The 16,430-nt window shown below is 43.9% G+C and overlaps 1 protein-coding gene across 9 annotated transcripts; it reads right to left on the minus strand.

The window, feature by feature from the left end:
- Nucleotides 1–899: 899 nt before the first annotated feature.
- LOC148855550 (isoprenylcysteine alpha-carbonyl methylesterase ICME-like) lies at nucleotides 900–16,230 on the minus strand. Of its 9 annotated transcripts, none has more exons than XR_016112600.1 (7): nucleotides 15,980–16,230; nucleotides 15,570–15,641; nucleotides 15,315–15,384; nucleotides 15,124–15,184; nucleotides 3,252–3,353; nucleotides 3,032–3,171; nucleotides 900–1,121 (listed from the first exon to the last, which is right to left on the minus strand). XR_016112600.1 is itself a non-coding variant. In XM_088983114.1 (7 exons), exons 3-6 carry the CDS (start codon nucleotides 15,334–15,336, stop codon nucleotides 3,057–3,059), a joined length of 306 nt encoding a protein of 101 aa, XP_088839240.1. In that variant the 5' UTR covers nucleotides 15,337–15,384; nucleotides 15,570–15,641; nucleotides 15,980–16,230; the 3' UTR covers nucleotides 900–1,121; nucleotides 3,032–3,056. The 9 variants fall into 9 exon arrangements, 6 of the variants coding, with proteins under 6 accessions (XP_088839240.1, XP_088839236.1, XP_088839238.1 ...); XR_016112598.1 differs by having other exon boundaries at nucleotides 3,045–3,171; nucleotides 15,105–15,184; XR_016112597.1 differs by having other exon boundaries at nucleotides 15,105–15,184.
- Nucleotides 16,231–16,430: the final 200 nt, after the last annotated feature.

The raw sequence follows: 16,430 nt of genomic DNA on the forward strand, positions 1-16,430 counted from the left end.
CATTAGCCCAAGTCCTATTTGAAAGGTGGAATAAAGTTTTGTGGAAGTTTCTATTTTGTTATTTTTTTCTGGTAGATTTGGAGCTCCAATGAGCTTTTGCTTTGTGTTAGCATTTGATTATATTTATTTTACCAGTTATGGGAATCCAAATATATATTTTTTTAATTCCTTTTAGTTTTTGGTAGAACTTCTTAATTCATCCCTAGCACCTTCATCTTATTCCTAGGTTCTTAGTTTCTTTCTACTCTATATATTTGAGTGGTTTAAAGGATGTATAACAGGTTTAGACTTGGATTGGATTTAAGTATAGCATAACTTTGTCCTAGATCCATTTAATCAGATTTAGACATAATTTATGTTGAATGAAATGAAGTGCAAAAAATACCCTCACTACAAAAAAAAATGTACATTTGCGATGTTAGACAAACGCCACCAAAGATTAAACAAACATCACGAAAACGTTATCATGACGTTTGCTCCCCTGTCACCAAATGTAATTTTGGCAAGTGTTTTTGTGATGTTTACATTAGTTATGGTAACGTTTTGCAAACACCACTAAAAGTTTCCAAGAGTCACCTATGCACAATTTTGGTGACATTTATTTGTTTATTTTTGTGACATTTTCTGAAATGTCACGAAAAACACCTCTTTTCGTGATGTTTGCGAAATGTCACCAAAAGTTTTCAAGAGTTGCTAAATGTAGATTTGGTGACACTTAATTCATTATTTTGGTGACATTTATAAACATCATAATAAATATGCAATTTAGTGACATTTGTTAAACGTCACCAAAACTGCACATTTTATTTTGTCTATAGCACCAATGTCACCAAAAGTTGAATTCTTTTTTTTTCTCCATTTTTTTTTGGTATCCCAGTGATTTTAAATCACCTGTTTTATAGTTAATTCATCACATTCATTCATATAATTATTTAATTAACAATATAAATATATATTAAAATATAACAAATTAAACATCGAAATTATAATTAATAAAAGAAGTATTTACACTTAAACATTTATAAAAAATATATATCCCCTTTGCATTGGCATTCTCCCTCTCCTTAGTCGTTGCATGTGCATGAAAGGACCTTGTCCCAAGTACATATATGTTCGATATCCTATAAAAGACAAAGTAATGGCGTTATTTTTTTACCAAAAGATATAGAAGTATAAATATAATTTTTTGGCAAGTATAAATTTAAAATGTTTTCCAACCTATGACTCTACATAAGGGAAACAACATCATTTAATTGATGAGCAATTTCTTTCCAACATTCTTGTATTTTCAAGTAGATCTTTTAAAAGAAAAAATAGCTATAAAAACCATGTCAAAAGGTAAGTGGGAGAGGATGATTCAAACTGATATCCTTTATGATAATGAGGAATAAATCTTAATGTTCCTCAAGTTGGATGATGTGGTTTATTTGATAAATTTTAATGTTTCTTTAATGTGCTATTTATGATGTGGACACTGTGGAGAACAATCTTGGGTAAGTACCTTACAAGAGTCAAATTGTTTAGAAGGTATGGAAACTTCTTTGATCAGAACATCTATTTATGCAATTCTCTTTAAGTCCCACTTTCATATAATATTTTTTTGAATCCACTACATCTTAGTTGGTTTCTCTCCATCCACAACCTATTATAGGAATGACAAAATTAATTGTTTAAGTAAAAGATGCAAGGTTAACTGGATAATCTTTCTCTTTGCAATTAAATGCCCAATTTGGCCGGAAAGAAATGTGTATATTTGAGAACATTTCTCAGAGAAGATGATGCTTAGAAAGCAGTAGAACAATGCATTTTTGTCTATTTGTGACCAATAGATTCATGGATATAACACCCAAATCTTACTTCTTTTTCATGCTCTATTCATGTTTGGATGATCTTTATTTTTGTTTTAGCAGTTTTCATTTTGCGGGTTCAATTTACCATATCTATACCTTCTTGTACATGAACTATACTTATGTATTTTCTCATTCTTCAAAAAGATACTTCAGTTTCCTTTTAATAGTCTTCAAGTTGAAATAAGTCAGAAAAACTTAGAATAGGGGTATTAATCAATAGCAACGGGAATGATAGGAAATTATATATTCATGGAAACAACAACAAAATAACCTACAAGCTTGAATAGACATCTAATCATATGAGATCAATTATTAAATGAAAGATAAATACTTCTACATGAGTTCAGCATACAAAGGGAGATTTGGGTATTCTTTCAATCATATACCATATACAGGAGCACATGTAGAAGGAGCAAGATCTACAATTAAAAGGGTTCCAGTTGGGAGATTGTCTACAAATAATTTTTGTCTGATGATCCTAATCACCTATTTGCCACATTCAATGTTTGCCTGAACAATTTATGTACAAAGCAACAACTGTTATTCATTTTTAAGATAAGTTGCATGTGTTCTGGTGCAAGTGCTATGTGAGAGCATATGCATTATGACTAGGACTCAGATATGTATGACCCCAAAAACAATTTTTTATTTTTATGAATGACCCCAAAAACATTGTTATAAGGGAACTCAACTAAGCCTCATCTGGTCTAAAAATTGGTATGAAATTTTGGGCATATCATGCATTGGACAATAAGAATTTAATTTCCAATCTTTCACACAAGTTATGTTTAACTTGATACATTCAATTATTGATATTAAAAGAAAAAAAATGAAATCTAAACAACAAAAAATTAAATGCAACAAATGAACTTATAGCATGGCAATTTAAAACCCTAAAACGAAACATCAGGCTGAAAATCCACAAATTTTGTGGGTTTGGCATGTGAGTTCTCATACCCATTTTGGTTTTATTTGAAACAGGTACTTTGTGCAAAATGAGAGGTTTATACTTTGTCAACTCAGGTTGTACAGTTCTTGTTCAATGATTGAAAAAAGAAGAATGGGGTAAATGGATCAAAGGGGGACTTACAAGTATATACATAGTTAGGAAGTAACTTGCATCAGAAAACCAACACAAACAAACATAAAGATTAATGGCAAGAACATCAGTGAATATTTACCCTCCAGACTGACCGAAATAAGCTTTTATTTGCAAAACACTCCAAGATGTGCTCTCTCCTTCACCAACTTCTTTATTGCTTGCTCCAGGAGGGCACAAGAAGCAATTTGTACACCAGCTGATTGTCTCATTAAATAAATCCTACATGGTAGCACATAAATAAGATAATGTGGCATTCGGTGAGAATGAAATTCACATGATAAAGCATGTGAATGTTTTACCTATTGGGGTCTCCTCCATATTCAGAAATATTATTGCACACAAATAATATCCCTTGAGAAGCATCTTTTACCATGTCACTGATAGTCCCCTGAGGAAAATTTCTGGGCACATAAAAACCATGAGATATGTAGATAAGGGTAGGATGATGTCATGTATGTGTAGCATAAGAATTGTAACATTACACAGTTATATTCATGGATAGTAACAATAATAAGGGACAAGTATTTAAGACACCAACTCCAAATAAAATACAATAAAATTTTATTAGTTCTTTCTTCATTGTGTTTTGTGAATATATTTAGGAAATTGCATGTGTATAGAATGAAAATGTTTAATTTAAGTACAACATTTACTCTTTTGTGGGTAGAACTATTGGAGACCGTCATAGCAGACCTACTCTTATCAAAAGATAAGGACCAAGATGCTCCTGATGGAGGGTGATTTGACCCGACCTCCTAAGAAGGCGACACATGGACGTGACTCAGCATAAGTAATAGCTTGGCGCGACAGCATGGCTACAACTGAGTAACGAGCTCGTTAAAGTCCTCGTAGGTCAGCTCGCCACGAAACAAGCTCACTACAGTGCGAGCTCAAGGACCCCAGTATGCTGAAAGGGAGCACTCCAAGCTAAGTCTATCCCAGCTCGCGAGCTCAGATAATTAGCTCGCTCCAATACTTAGGCAAGAGGACTGCCTCAAAGGCAACCTCAGGCGGAACCACCTCGGGATACCTCCAGGAGCTCGCTACAAAGCAGATCGCTATGGGATAGCTCGCTACAAGGCAGTTCGCTATTGAGCGACGCGGTGTTTTCAGGAAGCTTCTTATCTGACAAGACCGTACTCGTCAGATTGCACCACGTCTCCTGACCGATGGTGCAGTCCCTGCCAGTCCAGCGGACTGCACCCATGTCTCTCGACAAGTGGTGACATGTCTATCCTTTCCGAGTCGTGTCTCTCATCTGATTGGGCAGTACTTTGCAGCGGTTACCTGTGCAGCCCTGGCCAATAACGGCTGCGATAGAGGGCCAGTGGCAGTTACGCCCAATTTGACAAGAACACCTGTATTTAAAGGCCCCAGTTTCCAAGGGGCGAAGGTAATTGAACTGAACTTGTGCCATTTGCACTCTTAGCTCTCTCTTTGCATTCTCTAGAGCTCTCTCAAAGTTCCAACTTAAGCATCGGAGTATTCCCACCGGGCGAGCCCCCCGGGAATCCTTCACCTTGCTCTTCTCAGGTACCATCTGTCGCCAGCTAAGAGCCAGACGTCTGCCAGCTAGGAGTGCCCGAATCGCGCTGCTTCATTTGATGCCGCCTGTGGGAACGCTTCAAAAAGCCTTCCTCTAATCTCTGCAACTTTCTCTAAGAACTCAACATCCATGGCTTCCTCTAGCAATGTCGGACGAGGTGCTGACCAGAACGCTTCTGGAGAGCAGCCTCAGCTCCCCACTGTTTGCCTTGGACAATTCACCGTCCCCCTCTTTGTGGATGGAGTTCCTAGCCTGAATGTGCCTCAAATAGTGGCACCTGTGAACGCTTCGCTCCCTTCCACAGTTGGAACAACCTTCACTAAACCTTCTGTTGTTCCCCATGTGAGCTATGCAAGGTCAAATGCAACAATTCTAGCAGTTTCAACTCTATCAGCAGCAAGTGCTACATCAAGTTTTTGAGTACCAGTATCAATAGCAGTTCGCTCCATTGCCTCCGACACAACATCCACTTTCCTCTTGGCATCCGACCACGCAGCAAGCAAAGCCCCCCTGTCGGAGCGAACGTCCTCGCCGGGGAGAGGCCTCTCAAACTCAGAATCCTTCCAAGAGCCAAGCCTTGTCCCACGACAGGAAGGAGAGACCAGTCACCCTTGCCTCGCAGCCTACAGGCAGGTCGAGGGCCTCCCATCTGGTTAGGCCCGCATCGCCTCAGCACTCTCAGTTCGAGTTCCCGCTCGCCGAAAACCAATTTGAGCTCATAGCCACGGATTACAGGCAAGGCCCTTCGGTTCACAGCTATCATCAGTAGTCCGAGCCCCTCCCTAGGCCCACCGAGCTTGGTAATACTGAAGCAAGCAGCACCAACACCGAGCTGGCAAAACAGTAGCAGAGGCACCGATGAGCTCACCGAACTGCCACTTGCGACCTGCCCGAGCTCAAGGGTAAGGAGGAGTTCGGCTCACCGCGGCCAAGCGAGGCGTTACCCACAAAGAATTCAAGTGGCACGTGGTTGTTAATCAGCCCAAGATTGTGACCGAGTTCCTCAAGCTCGTGGATTAGTTTATAGAGACGGAGGATGAGATCAACCAGAAAAATGTTAGTGCGCCCGAGAAAAGAAAAAGGGAAGGCGAGTCCTTGATTCAAGGGGATGGTAAGAAGAAGAAAGAGCTAGCTCGGGGAGCAAGGTTGAGTCAGCCTTTCCGAGCTCCGCCAGCCAAAAGAACGGACTACACTCCCTTGAAAGCGAAGTGGGCCGAGATCCTTATGGCGATCAAGGATGCCCCGTATGTGAAGTGGTCACCTCGACTGAAGGCAGATCCTAGTGTAAGAAATAAGAATTTGTATTATAATTTCCATAAAGACCACGGTCATAACACCGAAAATTGTAAAAACCTCCGCGACGAGATAGATGAGCTCATCCGTCGTGGATACTTGAGAAATTTTGTACAAAATAATAATAATAATAAAGTAGGTCGGCAGGGGGAGCAAAGTAGAGATTCTCCCGAATCCAGTAGACAGGCAGAACAACTGCAGAGGCAACCCCCTGAAGAGAGACCAGTTCGGGGGACTGTCCACGTGATTGTCAGAGGTTCGGTCATTGTGGGTTGTACATCACCTACAACTCGAACATCAGCTTGCGAGGCCGCCAGGGAAGAGCAAAATCCCCCAAAGTGGCCAAGGACGGAGGACCTGATCTTCTTCATAGAGGATGATGCGCACGGGGTCCATTACCCCCATGATGATGCGCTCATTATAAGGGTAAAGATTTAACGACTTTGAAGTCAAGCGTGTCCTCGTCGACTCTGGCAGCTCGACAGATATCCTTTTCAAAGCAGCATTTGACAAACTTTAGCTCCAAGAAAGCGACGTAAAGCCCGCAAATACTCCCCTGGTAGGTTTCAGTGGAGAGGAAGTCAGACCCCTGGGAAGGATTACAGTACCTGTGGAATTTGGCACCTGGCCTAGCATAGTGAGGCTCAACCACGACTTCTTAGTGGTCGCAACCCCCTCCCCATACAATGCCATAGTAGGACGGCCGATCACCCATGCCCTACGTGCAGTGGTCTTCACTTACTATTTGGCAATGAAATTCCCCACGGACTTCGGAATTGAGATAGCGCGAGGTGACCAGCTTGAGTCTCACAAGTGCTACATTGCCACCCTCAAAGGGAAAGCCAAGGTGGCCGACAACCTCGAGCTGGAGCGACCTACGAAGAAATGTGAGGAGCGAGCTGCACCCACAGAAGAGATTGCCTCCATCCTTGCATCGATGGAGGACCCAACTTAGACACTTCAGATCGGTGCCTCCATTGAGGAGCCTCTGTGATCCCAACTGGTAAGCTTCTTACTTAAGAAATTAGATATTTTTGCATGGTCCGCGGTAGAGATGCCCGGCATAGACCCTAGCCTCATAACTCATAGGCTTAATACTGGTCCTGTAGTTAGGCCCGTTAGACAGAAGAAACACAAATTAGCCCCAGAGCGATGGAGGGCAGTCGACGAGGAGGTCGGGAAGCTCCTTGCAGCCGACTTTATAAGTGAAGTCCATTACCCGAGCTGGGTGGCCAACCCCGTTCTAGTAAAAAAGGCCAACGGTAAATGGCGCATGTGCATCGATTATATCGACCTGAACCGAGCTTCCCCAAAGGACTGCTTCTCACTCCCCAGGATCGACCGTCTGGTGGATGCGACCTCAAGGCATGAGTTGCTGAGTTTCCTAGATGCCTATTTGGGCTACAACTAGATCAAGATGGACCCAACTGACGAAGAAAAGACCATCTTCATAACCAAGCTCAGCCTGCACTGTTACAAGGTCATGCCCTTTTGGTTAAAAAATGCCAGGGCAACCTTTCAGAGACTTGTAAATAAATTATTTGAGCCATTGATTGGTAGAAAAATAGAATGTTATGTAGATGACATGGTCGTCAAAACCCAATTTTCGCAGGAGTTAATACAAGATTTGCATTATGTTTTTGAAATTTTGTGTAAGTCTAATATGAGGTTAAATCCGAGCAAGTGTGTTTTTGGTATCACCTCGGGTAAGTTCCTAGGGTATATCGTCAACCGGCGAGGCATTGAGGCCAACCCGGATAAAATTAAGGCCATCTTGGATATGGGACCATCCAAAAATTGAAGGAGGTTTAGAAGCTGAATGGTTGAATAGCTACTCTGAACCGCTTCATGTCCAAGTCGGTAGACCGCTGCTTGCCTTTCTTCAAGGCAATTAAATGCAAAGTTGAATGGACCAAAGAGTGCTAGTTCGATGTTTTAGGGTTGTACCTCTTGGTAAGTGACGAGGTGGTCAACTTGGTACTGATAAAAGAGGTAGATCGAGTCCAACGACCTATCTACTATGTTAGTAAAGTGTTGCAGGGAGCGGAGACAAAATATCCAAAGATTGAAAAGTTGGCCTATGCACTAGTTATTGCAGCCCGGAAGCTTCGTTCGTACCTCCAAGCTCACACTATCATCGTCCTTACCAACAAACCTCTGAGGCAAGTTCTGCTCAAGCCTGAGGTCTCTGGTAGACTGATGAAGTGGGCCATTGAGCTCAGTGAGTATGACCTCCAATACAAGCCACGAACTACTATCAAGGCCCACTCCTTAGCAGACTTCGTTGCGGAATGCACTTTTAGCTCTGAAGTCCTCAGGCCGATTGAACACGAGGGACCCTGCTCGGGCGAGCTCGAAGTTCCCAGGTCGGTTGAGCTCGAGCACCATGAAGTAGCAACCAGTGCGGCATCTCTCCTAGTTAGGCCGAGTGTGAACTGTGATGAGGAGCCCTGGATATTTCACGTAGATGGCTCATCAAACCAGCAGGGCAGTGGAGCCGGAATCATTCTGCATGGCCCAAGCGGTACAAAACTGGAGTACGCACTACTTTTCAAGTTCGCGACATCCAACAATGAAGCGGAGTACGAGGCGTTAATAACCGGGCTGGCTCTAGCCAAGGAAGTGAAAGCCAAACATATTGTGATTTGTAGTGATTCCCAGCTCATGGTTAATCAAGTCACAGGCGAATACGAAGCTCACGAACCAACCATGATCGCCTACATAGCCAAAGTAAGAGAGGCTATGCTCAACTTGCAGTCACACTTCATCAAGCAAATCCCGAGATCAGAGAATGCTGAGGCCGACACCTTGTTCCAGTTAGCCAACACTAGTGATAATACCATGAGAACTGTGTATATAGAGAACCTGCCTCGACTTAGCATTCTCGGGGGGGGGGGGCAGAGGAGGCCGCTCCTATCATGCAAGTAGAGTCGAGCTGGACCGATCCACTTGCGAGCTTCCCACTGCATGGGACCCTCCCTACGGACCATAATACCGCTAGAAGAGTGAAGTGTCAGGCGGCCAAATATGTCATAATAGACGAGTGGCTATACTGGAGGTCATACACGCTCCCCTACCTGCGCTGCTTGTGACCTTCCGAGGTCGAGATCGTTCTCCGCGATACTCATGAGGGCTTGTGCGGTGGACACTTGGGGGGCAGGGCTCTCACCCAGAAAGTGCTACGATAGGGATACTACTGGCCAACAATGAAACCAGATGCGATCGAGCTCGTCAGAAAGTGTGACAAGTGCTAGAAGCACGCCAATATTCACCACCAACCTGCCGCCGACCTGAAGTACCTCACCAGCTCGTGGCCTTTCGCACAGTGGGGGATTGATATACTCGGACCATTCCCTCCAGTGACAAGACAGAGAAGGTTCTTAGTGGTGGTAGTTGATTATTTCACTAAGTGGGTGGAAGCTGAACCCCTCGTAACGATCATAGCTCGGAACGTGCAGAACTTCTCCTGGAAAAATATAGTGTGCCGCTTCGGGTTACCTCGAGCACTGATCTCTGACAATGGTAAGAAGTTCGAGGACATTAAATTCCAGAACTGGTGCCAAGACATGAGAATTCAACAGAACTTTATCTCAGTGGAACACCCTCAAGCAAACGGCCAAGCGGAAGTCCTGAACAGAGCTATCCTCCGTGGACTGAAGGCACGCCTGGACCGAGCTAAAGGATTATGGGCAGACGAACTACCCAGTGTTCTATGGGCTTATCGGACCACAGTGAAGACCGCTACAAGTGGGACCCCCTTCAACCTCACCTACGACACTAAAGCAGTCATCCCAACTGAGATCGAGGTTCCCTCGCTACGTCTAGAAGTGTATGATGACAATGCAAATGAAGATGAGCTACGCACCAACCTTGACCTACTTGATGAAATACGGAACCTCGCATATATTGGGAAGGACCCTACCGAGTAAAGTGGGTGCTCAGGGAAGAAACATATAAGTTCGAAACCCTAGAAGGGAAACAAGTACCTCGGGCATGAAATATTGTCAACTTAAGGCAATATTACCTATAAATCACTGAGTAGACCATGAGTCACTCCCAGAGCCTAAGGGCTGAAATGCCGAGCTAACGAAGACCTCGGCGCGATAAGACCCAGTAGCCTTTATGGCATGGGCGAACTCCAGAAGGGGGTAGACCGTAGTCGCCCCCCCCAAAGCCTAAGGGCCAAAACACTGAGCTAACAAAGACCTCACCTCTATGGCATGGGCGAACTTTAGGAGTGGACTATAAGTCACTCCCCCAGCCTACGGGCTAAAACGCCGAGCTAACGAGGACCTTGGCACCAAATAAAACCTGGTTGCCTCATCAGCATAGGCTAAGTACTAGTACTGAAGGCATAGGTAGCTCGGGTGTGAACCCTATGATGCATAGCTCGCCTCGGTATACTAGTTGAACCCGATAAGGGACAACCTGCGCTAACTTAACCTAGGTGCATACAGGTCGGGCATATGATTACTATGATAAACACCTCGGGGTATACCATAAACTCTCCCCGAGTGCCGGGAAACAGTTCGGAGTAACAACGACTGAGAAACCAATTCGGGCATTTAGCTCTAATAGTTCGAGTGATAAAGTCACTCTGGCAAAAAGTGAAGAGCACACAACACTTAGTAGAAGAAAGAAACATCTCATTACTAGTTCTTATAAACAAAAAAAACAAAAAACCGGGCCTAACAGCCCAAGAGTTCATCAAAAAAGGAATGCATAAAATCGGGTTCAGACACCCGGAAACAACCACTGCAGAATTCTGTCAAGAAAAAAAAAAACAAGAACTATCGGCCTCAAGGTTCCACCACCTTCACGTCCTCGTCATCCTCCAGAGAGTCAGGCTCCTCCTCCTCCGCCATGTCCGCCGTCTCTAGGGCCAGACCCTTCATCGTTATGCCTTCAAGGTTAAGCCCGGAGAACTTCTTCCAGACCAACCATCGGTAGAGTTTGAATCTCAAACGGAAGGAGCTCGAGCCGTACTCCACCTGGAGGTCGTGGTACTCCTAGGAGTCCTTGAAGTCCCACATTGCCTTAGCTCACTCTGCCTCCACCACGGCGTCAAAGTTCCGAGTCCGATCTCGGAGTGTGGACTCCAAGTTCTGGACTAGCTGGTGAAGGAGCTCCCTCTCCACTGCCACCCTCGATGACTCCTCCTGGTAGCAAGCACTCTCCTCAAACAGTCAGGCAATCTGTGCTTCCTGGTCCCGGACGAGCAGCTCCTGAGCCTCGCACCCCTTCTAAGCCTGGAAGATTTCATCTCGGGCCTGGTCGAGCTTGCCCTGGAGCTTTTTCACGTTCGACCTCTGAGTGAGGGCGTCATTGGAGTGAATGTTAGTTTGGAGGGCCATGGCGTGGATGGCAGACTTCACCTGCCAGCAAAAGGCCAAGGTAAAAAAAAAATGGAAGGAAAAGAAAAGAGAAAAGGGGGAAGCAGCCACATACCACCATGCAATGAGCCGAGGCCACCGTGGAGAGCTGCCTAGGGTCCATCCCTCCCCAATCGGCAACCTCCTCGTGGGTGACCGCCTGCCGGCTCCTTCGCAAGGCCACGATGAAGTTGGTGATGCTTTCCTCCTTCCCCTCATTAGGGAACCGCGGGAAGGCGATGGGGTGGGACCTCGCATTCTTCTGCGCCACCTTCCGTGGCTACTCTCTCGACCGGAACCGGCGGGACCTCTGGCGGCGGTGGAACGAAGGCTGGGTCTACAGCCTCGAACTCAGCGCTCCCGGAAGTGGATGCTCGGTCAGGGCACGACCTCTTGGCCCTGCGCTTCTGGTTGCTCGATAGAAGGCGACATGCATCTACACCAAACATGTTGGCTGCCAAAAATTGCAAGGCATTAATCTAGCAAGAAATTAAAAAGAAGAAGAAAGAGAGTGCGACCTGAAGACAACCTACCATGGCTCAGGCTGGCCTACGCGAGCTTGTCCTTGGCCAAGTAGTCTGAGCAAAGGAAGTCGATTACTGCCTAGGATTGCAGCGCCTCCCGAACCTTTGGGTCTAAGTGCCTGGGTCTTGAATGGAGCCCCTCCAGTGGGTCGAAAAGGGCCAACCCACCGGGTTGTGAACTATGAAGTAATCCCGTTTCCAGGCCGGGATCCGATTCGATAACTCGTGAAGGAGCTTGAAGCCGAGACGAGGAGAGAAGTAATAAGAACGCCTTTTCGGAGGGGCTCCGGGGGAGGCATTCTTGATAGATAGAATGGAGGAGAAGATGTCGAGGTCGAGAGGAAGGCAATACTCATAAAACAAAGAAATTGTCCCAACCACGTTTCAGATTGAGTTGGGGTGAAGCTGGTCTATAGTAACATTAAAATAGTTTAAAACCTCCACTATCAAAGGATGTAAAGGAAGACGAAGGCCAGCAATGAGCTGTTCCTGAAAGATCACGATTTCGTCGTGATCGTGTTCTCAAGGTTAGTCGCCGGATGGGAGACTGTAGATGAGATTTCTAGGAAGGTCAAATTAAAGGACCAAGGTCCTGAGTCTCTCCATCGACATGGAGGAAGGACCAAAACTGTCTGGCTCCCTACATCGGGAAGTGGAAGCCATTTCGTTGGAGGCCTCCCGAGCCTCCAAAGCCTGCCCCCAAGCTCCCCCTGAGCTCGGAGGGGTGTCATCTTGCTTACCACCCCGGGGAAAATATTGTATGGGTACCCAAACATTGCTGACAAAGCAAGAGGACTCACTAGGAAAAAGTTGAACCAAAAGGACAGTGTGAACAGGAGAAAAGATCAAGCAACTAGGTAAATCCGAAAGCAAGGCAAGTTGGCGTAAAAGAAATGAGGTCTGGGGCCCTCCTATTTATAGCCAAAGCGCCCACAAACCGACGGCTCAGATTAAGGCGAATCCGATGGTTCATAATCAAAATGACTACACGTCTTCTGAAACTGAAATATGACTGGCCGCATGTCTTCCATGATTAAGGTAATGCCGACTGCACGTCTTCCGAAACTGAGAGCCATTTTGGCACTCTTTTGGCATTTGAAAAGTTTAGAAATCGTCTAACATCCGCATGTGTATTTAATGCGATCAGTTAAATCCAGTTTGAATTTCGGGTCAAATCCACCTGTCACACTCCATGAACTCCTCGCGCTAAGGTAGAACCCTTAGCCCGAGGAGTGGGGGGCAATTGATGGAGGGTGATTTGACCCGTCCTCCTAAGAAGGCGACACGTGGACGTGACTCAGAATAAGTAATAGCTTAGCGTGACAGCATGGCTACAACTGAGTAACGAGCTCGTTAAAGTCCTCGCAGGTCAACTCGCTACATTACAGCTCGCCACGAAACGAGCTCGCTACAGCGTGAGCACAAGGACCCAGTATGCTAAAAGGGAACATTCCAAGCTAAGTCTGTCCCAAATCGTGAGCTCGGACAATCAGCTCGCTCCAATACTTAGGCAAGAGGACCGCCTCAAAGGCAACCTCAGGCGGAATCACCTCGGGATACCTCCAGGAGCTTGCTACAAAGCAGCTCGCTACTGAGCGACGTGACGTTTTTAAGAAGCTTCTTATCTGACAAGATCGTATTAGTCAGACTGCACCACGTCTCCTGACCGACGGTGCAGTCCCTGCTAGTCCAGCGGACTGCACCCATGTCTCTCGACAGGTGGCGGCATGTCTGTCCTTTCTGAGTCGTCTCTCATCTATATTTAAAAGCCCCGGTTTCCAAGGGGTGAAGGTAATTGAACTGAACTTGCGCCATCTACACTCTTAGCTCTCTCTTTGCATTCTTTAGAGCTCTCTCAGAGTTCTAACTTAAGTATCGGAGTATTCCCACCGAGTGAGCCCCCCGGGAATCCTTCACCTTCCTCTTCTCAGGTACCGTCTGTCGCCATCTAGGAGCCAAATGTCTACCAACTAGGAGTGCCCGGATCGCGCTGCTTCAGCTCCCTACATACATCTTGGAGTAAAAAAAAACATTTTCTTGGGGTTGGAAGTAGCATCCAGAAACCCATGTGGTCAAAATACTGATGATTTGTAGGTATATCAAACAAATACAGATCACACAACACAAAATGGTCATTAGGTGGTGGAACATAGAATCAATGTTTGAAAATGCAGAGGCATGACGCGAGGCGTTGCACTACCTAGAGGTGTGAGGCTTTGTTCAGAGCACAAGAGGCGTAAGCGTCTCGAAAACAAGTCTCCTTAAGAGGAGGGGGGTTAGGAGGAGAATGAAGAGGAAGGGGGCATCTCATTTTTTCTTTATTTTTAATAAAATTCTTTTATGTTAAGAAGAATAAAGATGTATAACATTAGTTCATATGGGGAAAGGGGCAAACCACTTTTTTCCCCCTTATCTTTTCTTCCCTTTTCTTCCCTTCCCTTCCCTTTCCTTTTCTCTTTTTCTTCTTTTCTTTCTTTTTCTTTCCCTTCCCTTTCTTTTCCTTTCCTTTCCTTTCCTTTTTTTTTCTTTTTTTTCTGTCTTTTTATATTAGATGTGCATGAGGCACATGAGGCGTACGCCTCTAGCACGGCTCATGAAAAAAGTGCAATAGGCGTTTAGAGGTGTCAGTGCCTCTGGCATACGCCTCAAGGCATTTTGGGAGTGTCTCACCTGAAGTTGCATCTCCAAGCGTATGCCTCCCACGCCTTTTAAAACACTGCATGGAATTCCAGGGTTTGGAAATTTATAGATACTCTTGGATTTTTTAATACTGGTACGACATAGAATTCTAGATGTATGGAACAAACCAACAGGGAGATTTTTTCTGCTGCTTTACCATTATGTTTCTAGAGATGATAATTTACAGTTTCCACCAGATCTATGCTACTATATTGGTAAATGTGATGTGTCCATTATAGGTGCTCAACCCATTATAGTGAGTGTAACAAGACAAGATTGCTAGTCTTGATTCTTAAGCTCAGAATTAACAAGGTTTTTTCTTCGAATCAAGTTACATCTGGAGCCATCCTCTTGTGGAAGATATCATAAACAACGGCCCACCAGCACTAAACCAAATCAAATTGAAGATAAGCCTAGAAATAAAATAACAAACCACAAATAAAATGCTAGATGACTAATATATACTTCCAAATTATTATAATTTTAACATTGACATTATTTTTCTTCTAAAATTTTATCAATCAGTTGCAAATTATAAATAATAAGTTGCATATATCCATAGACACATGGGTACACAGTCTACTCATGCTCAACATTCCATTTCACTCCATGCTCTGACTCCACTCTAGGATTTAGTCATTAAGTTCTCAAGAAATCTTTGATAATTGCTACCCTAATACCCCTCCTAAAAAAAAAACAAATAAGAGAGATGGTATACATGCTTTAAAAAGCACTAACCCAATAATCCAGGCTCCACCTGTTACAAATGCCACAACTGGTTTTGCCCATTGCTATTTTTAGGTAAATACAGATCAAGCCTGTAGAAAAAGAAATGGCATTATGACTTGTGAGCAATCTATGACAGGATCCTTCAGATATAAAAGCACATATAAGTTATTGCTTCCAATAAACCAGAAAACAAACATAAACCAGAGAAATAAAGGATACCTATTTCTTGGTTGATCTCCATAAACTATACCTCTACGGACCTGACTTGAGAAAAAATAGTAATATCCAACTGCCAACAATTAAAGACATTAGATATACAGTGGCAAATCCTACACAAGAACTATGACCCACATAAGGTATAATTTTCATAAAAATAATTATTCAATGGCCAATCATAGGGACCAAAAGAGCTGATAGTGACCAACACTGATGAAAGGAAAATGTCAAAGCAACCGAGCCTCGTAAAAAACACACCTTGAATAAAACCAGGAATAAGTAGCATTGCATAACAACCAAGGGCAAGAAATCTTATAATCCACCGGTAGCCTACCCTGAACAAAAATAAGTGATCAGAATATCAAACAACAAGCACAAATTAAACGAAATTTCAAGTTATAGAAAACTGCTTTATGTTGGTGAAAAAAACATTATAATATACATCAGAGATTCTCTTTTTCAAGAAATCAAATCCCTCAAAAGTCAATCTCTTATTATCTACTCTCTAAAGTACATCTGGAGAGATTTAATTATCTTACTTACCACTAATAAATACGAGGAAAAAAACAAAGAACGAAAATTTTAGGTTTTAATATTTTTCGGTGCATTTGAAAGAGAACAAAGAATATAAAACATAACAAGAACGGAAATAACAGAATAAAAAATACCTCCTCTCTCTTCCTCTTTTTTGTTCGGCCAATAAATTTTTAGGTTTTAATATTTCTGACTTGAATGCAACAGCGATTGCAACACCTCCCTTCCTCTTCGCTCTCTCTATGTCTGGTTTCTCCCTTTCTTGCAATGAATGCAATAGCAACGACACCTCCTCTCTCTCTCTCTCTCTACTCTCCTTCATTCTCTATGTTTTTGTTTTTCTAAGGTTCTCTCCCTTTCTCCTCTTTCCTCCCGCGCACGGGCCAATTAATTTTAACTAGGATTTTATTTTTAAATTTGAACCACCGTAGGATCGGACATCAAAACTTATCCATGTTAAATTTATTTGAATTAATAGAACCATGGAGCCGATGTAGAGGTGTAAAGTGGGCGCCCGCACAAAGTGTGGGCCGTGCCGTGCTGGCTCGCGACTGTCACGGGTCGTGCCACCCTCCCTAGTGAATA

Source organism: Nelumbo lutea, chromosome 4, assembly GCF_056320005.1.
Source record: "Nelumbo lutea isolate HS-2025 chromosome 4, American lotus-T2T, whole genome shotgun sequence".
In the NCBI taxonomy this organism is placed as follows: domain Eukaryota; kingdom Viridiplantae; phylum Streptophyta; class Magnoliopsida; order Proteales; family Nelumbonaceae; genus Nelumbo; species Nelumbo lutea.

Coding starts and splice junctions, on each gene's coding strand:
- LOC148855550 (XM_088983110.1), bottom strand. CDS start 16,167: ATGAAGGAGAGTAGAGAGAGAGAGAGAGAGGAGGTGTCGTTGCTATTG. Junction 15,385..15,569: donor TATTCCTGGTTTTATTCAAG/GTGTGTTTTTTA, acceptor AATTGTTGGCAG/TTGGATATTACTATTTTTTC. Junction 15,185..15,314: donor GGAGATCAACCAAGAAATAG/GTATCCTTTATT, acceptor CTTTTTCTACAG/GCTTGATCTGTATTTACCTA.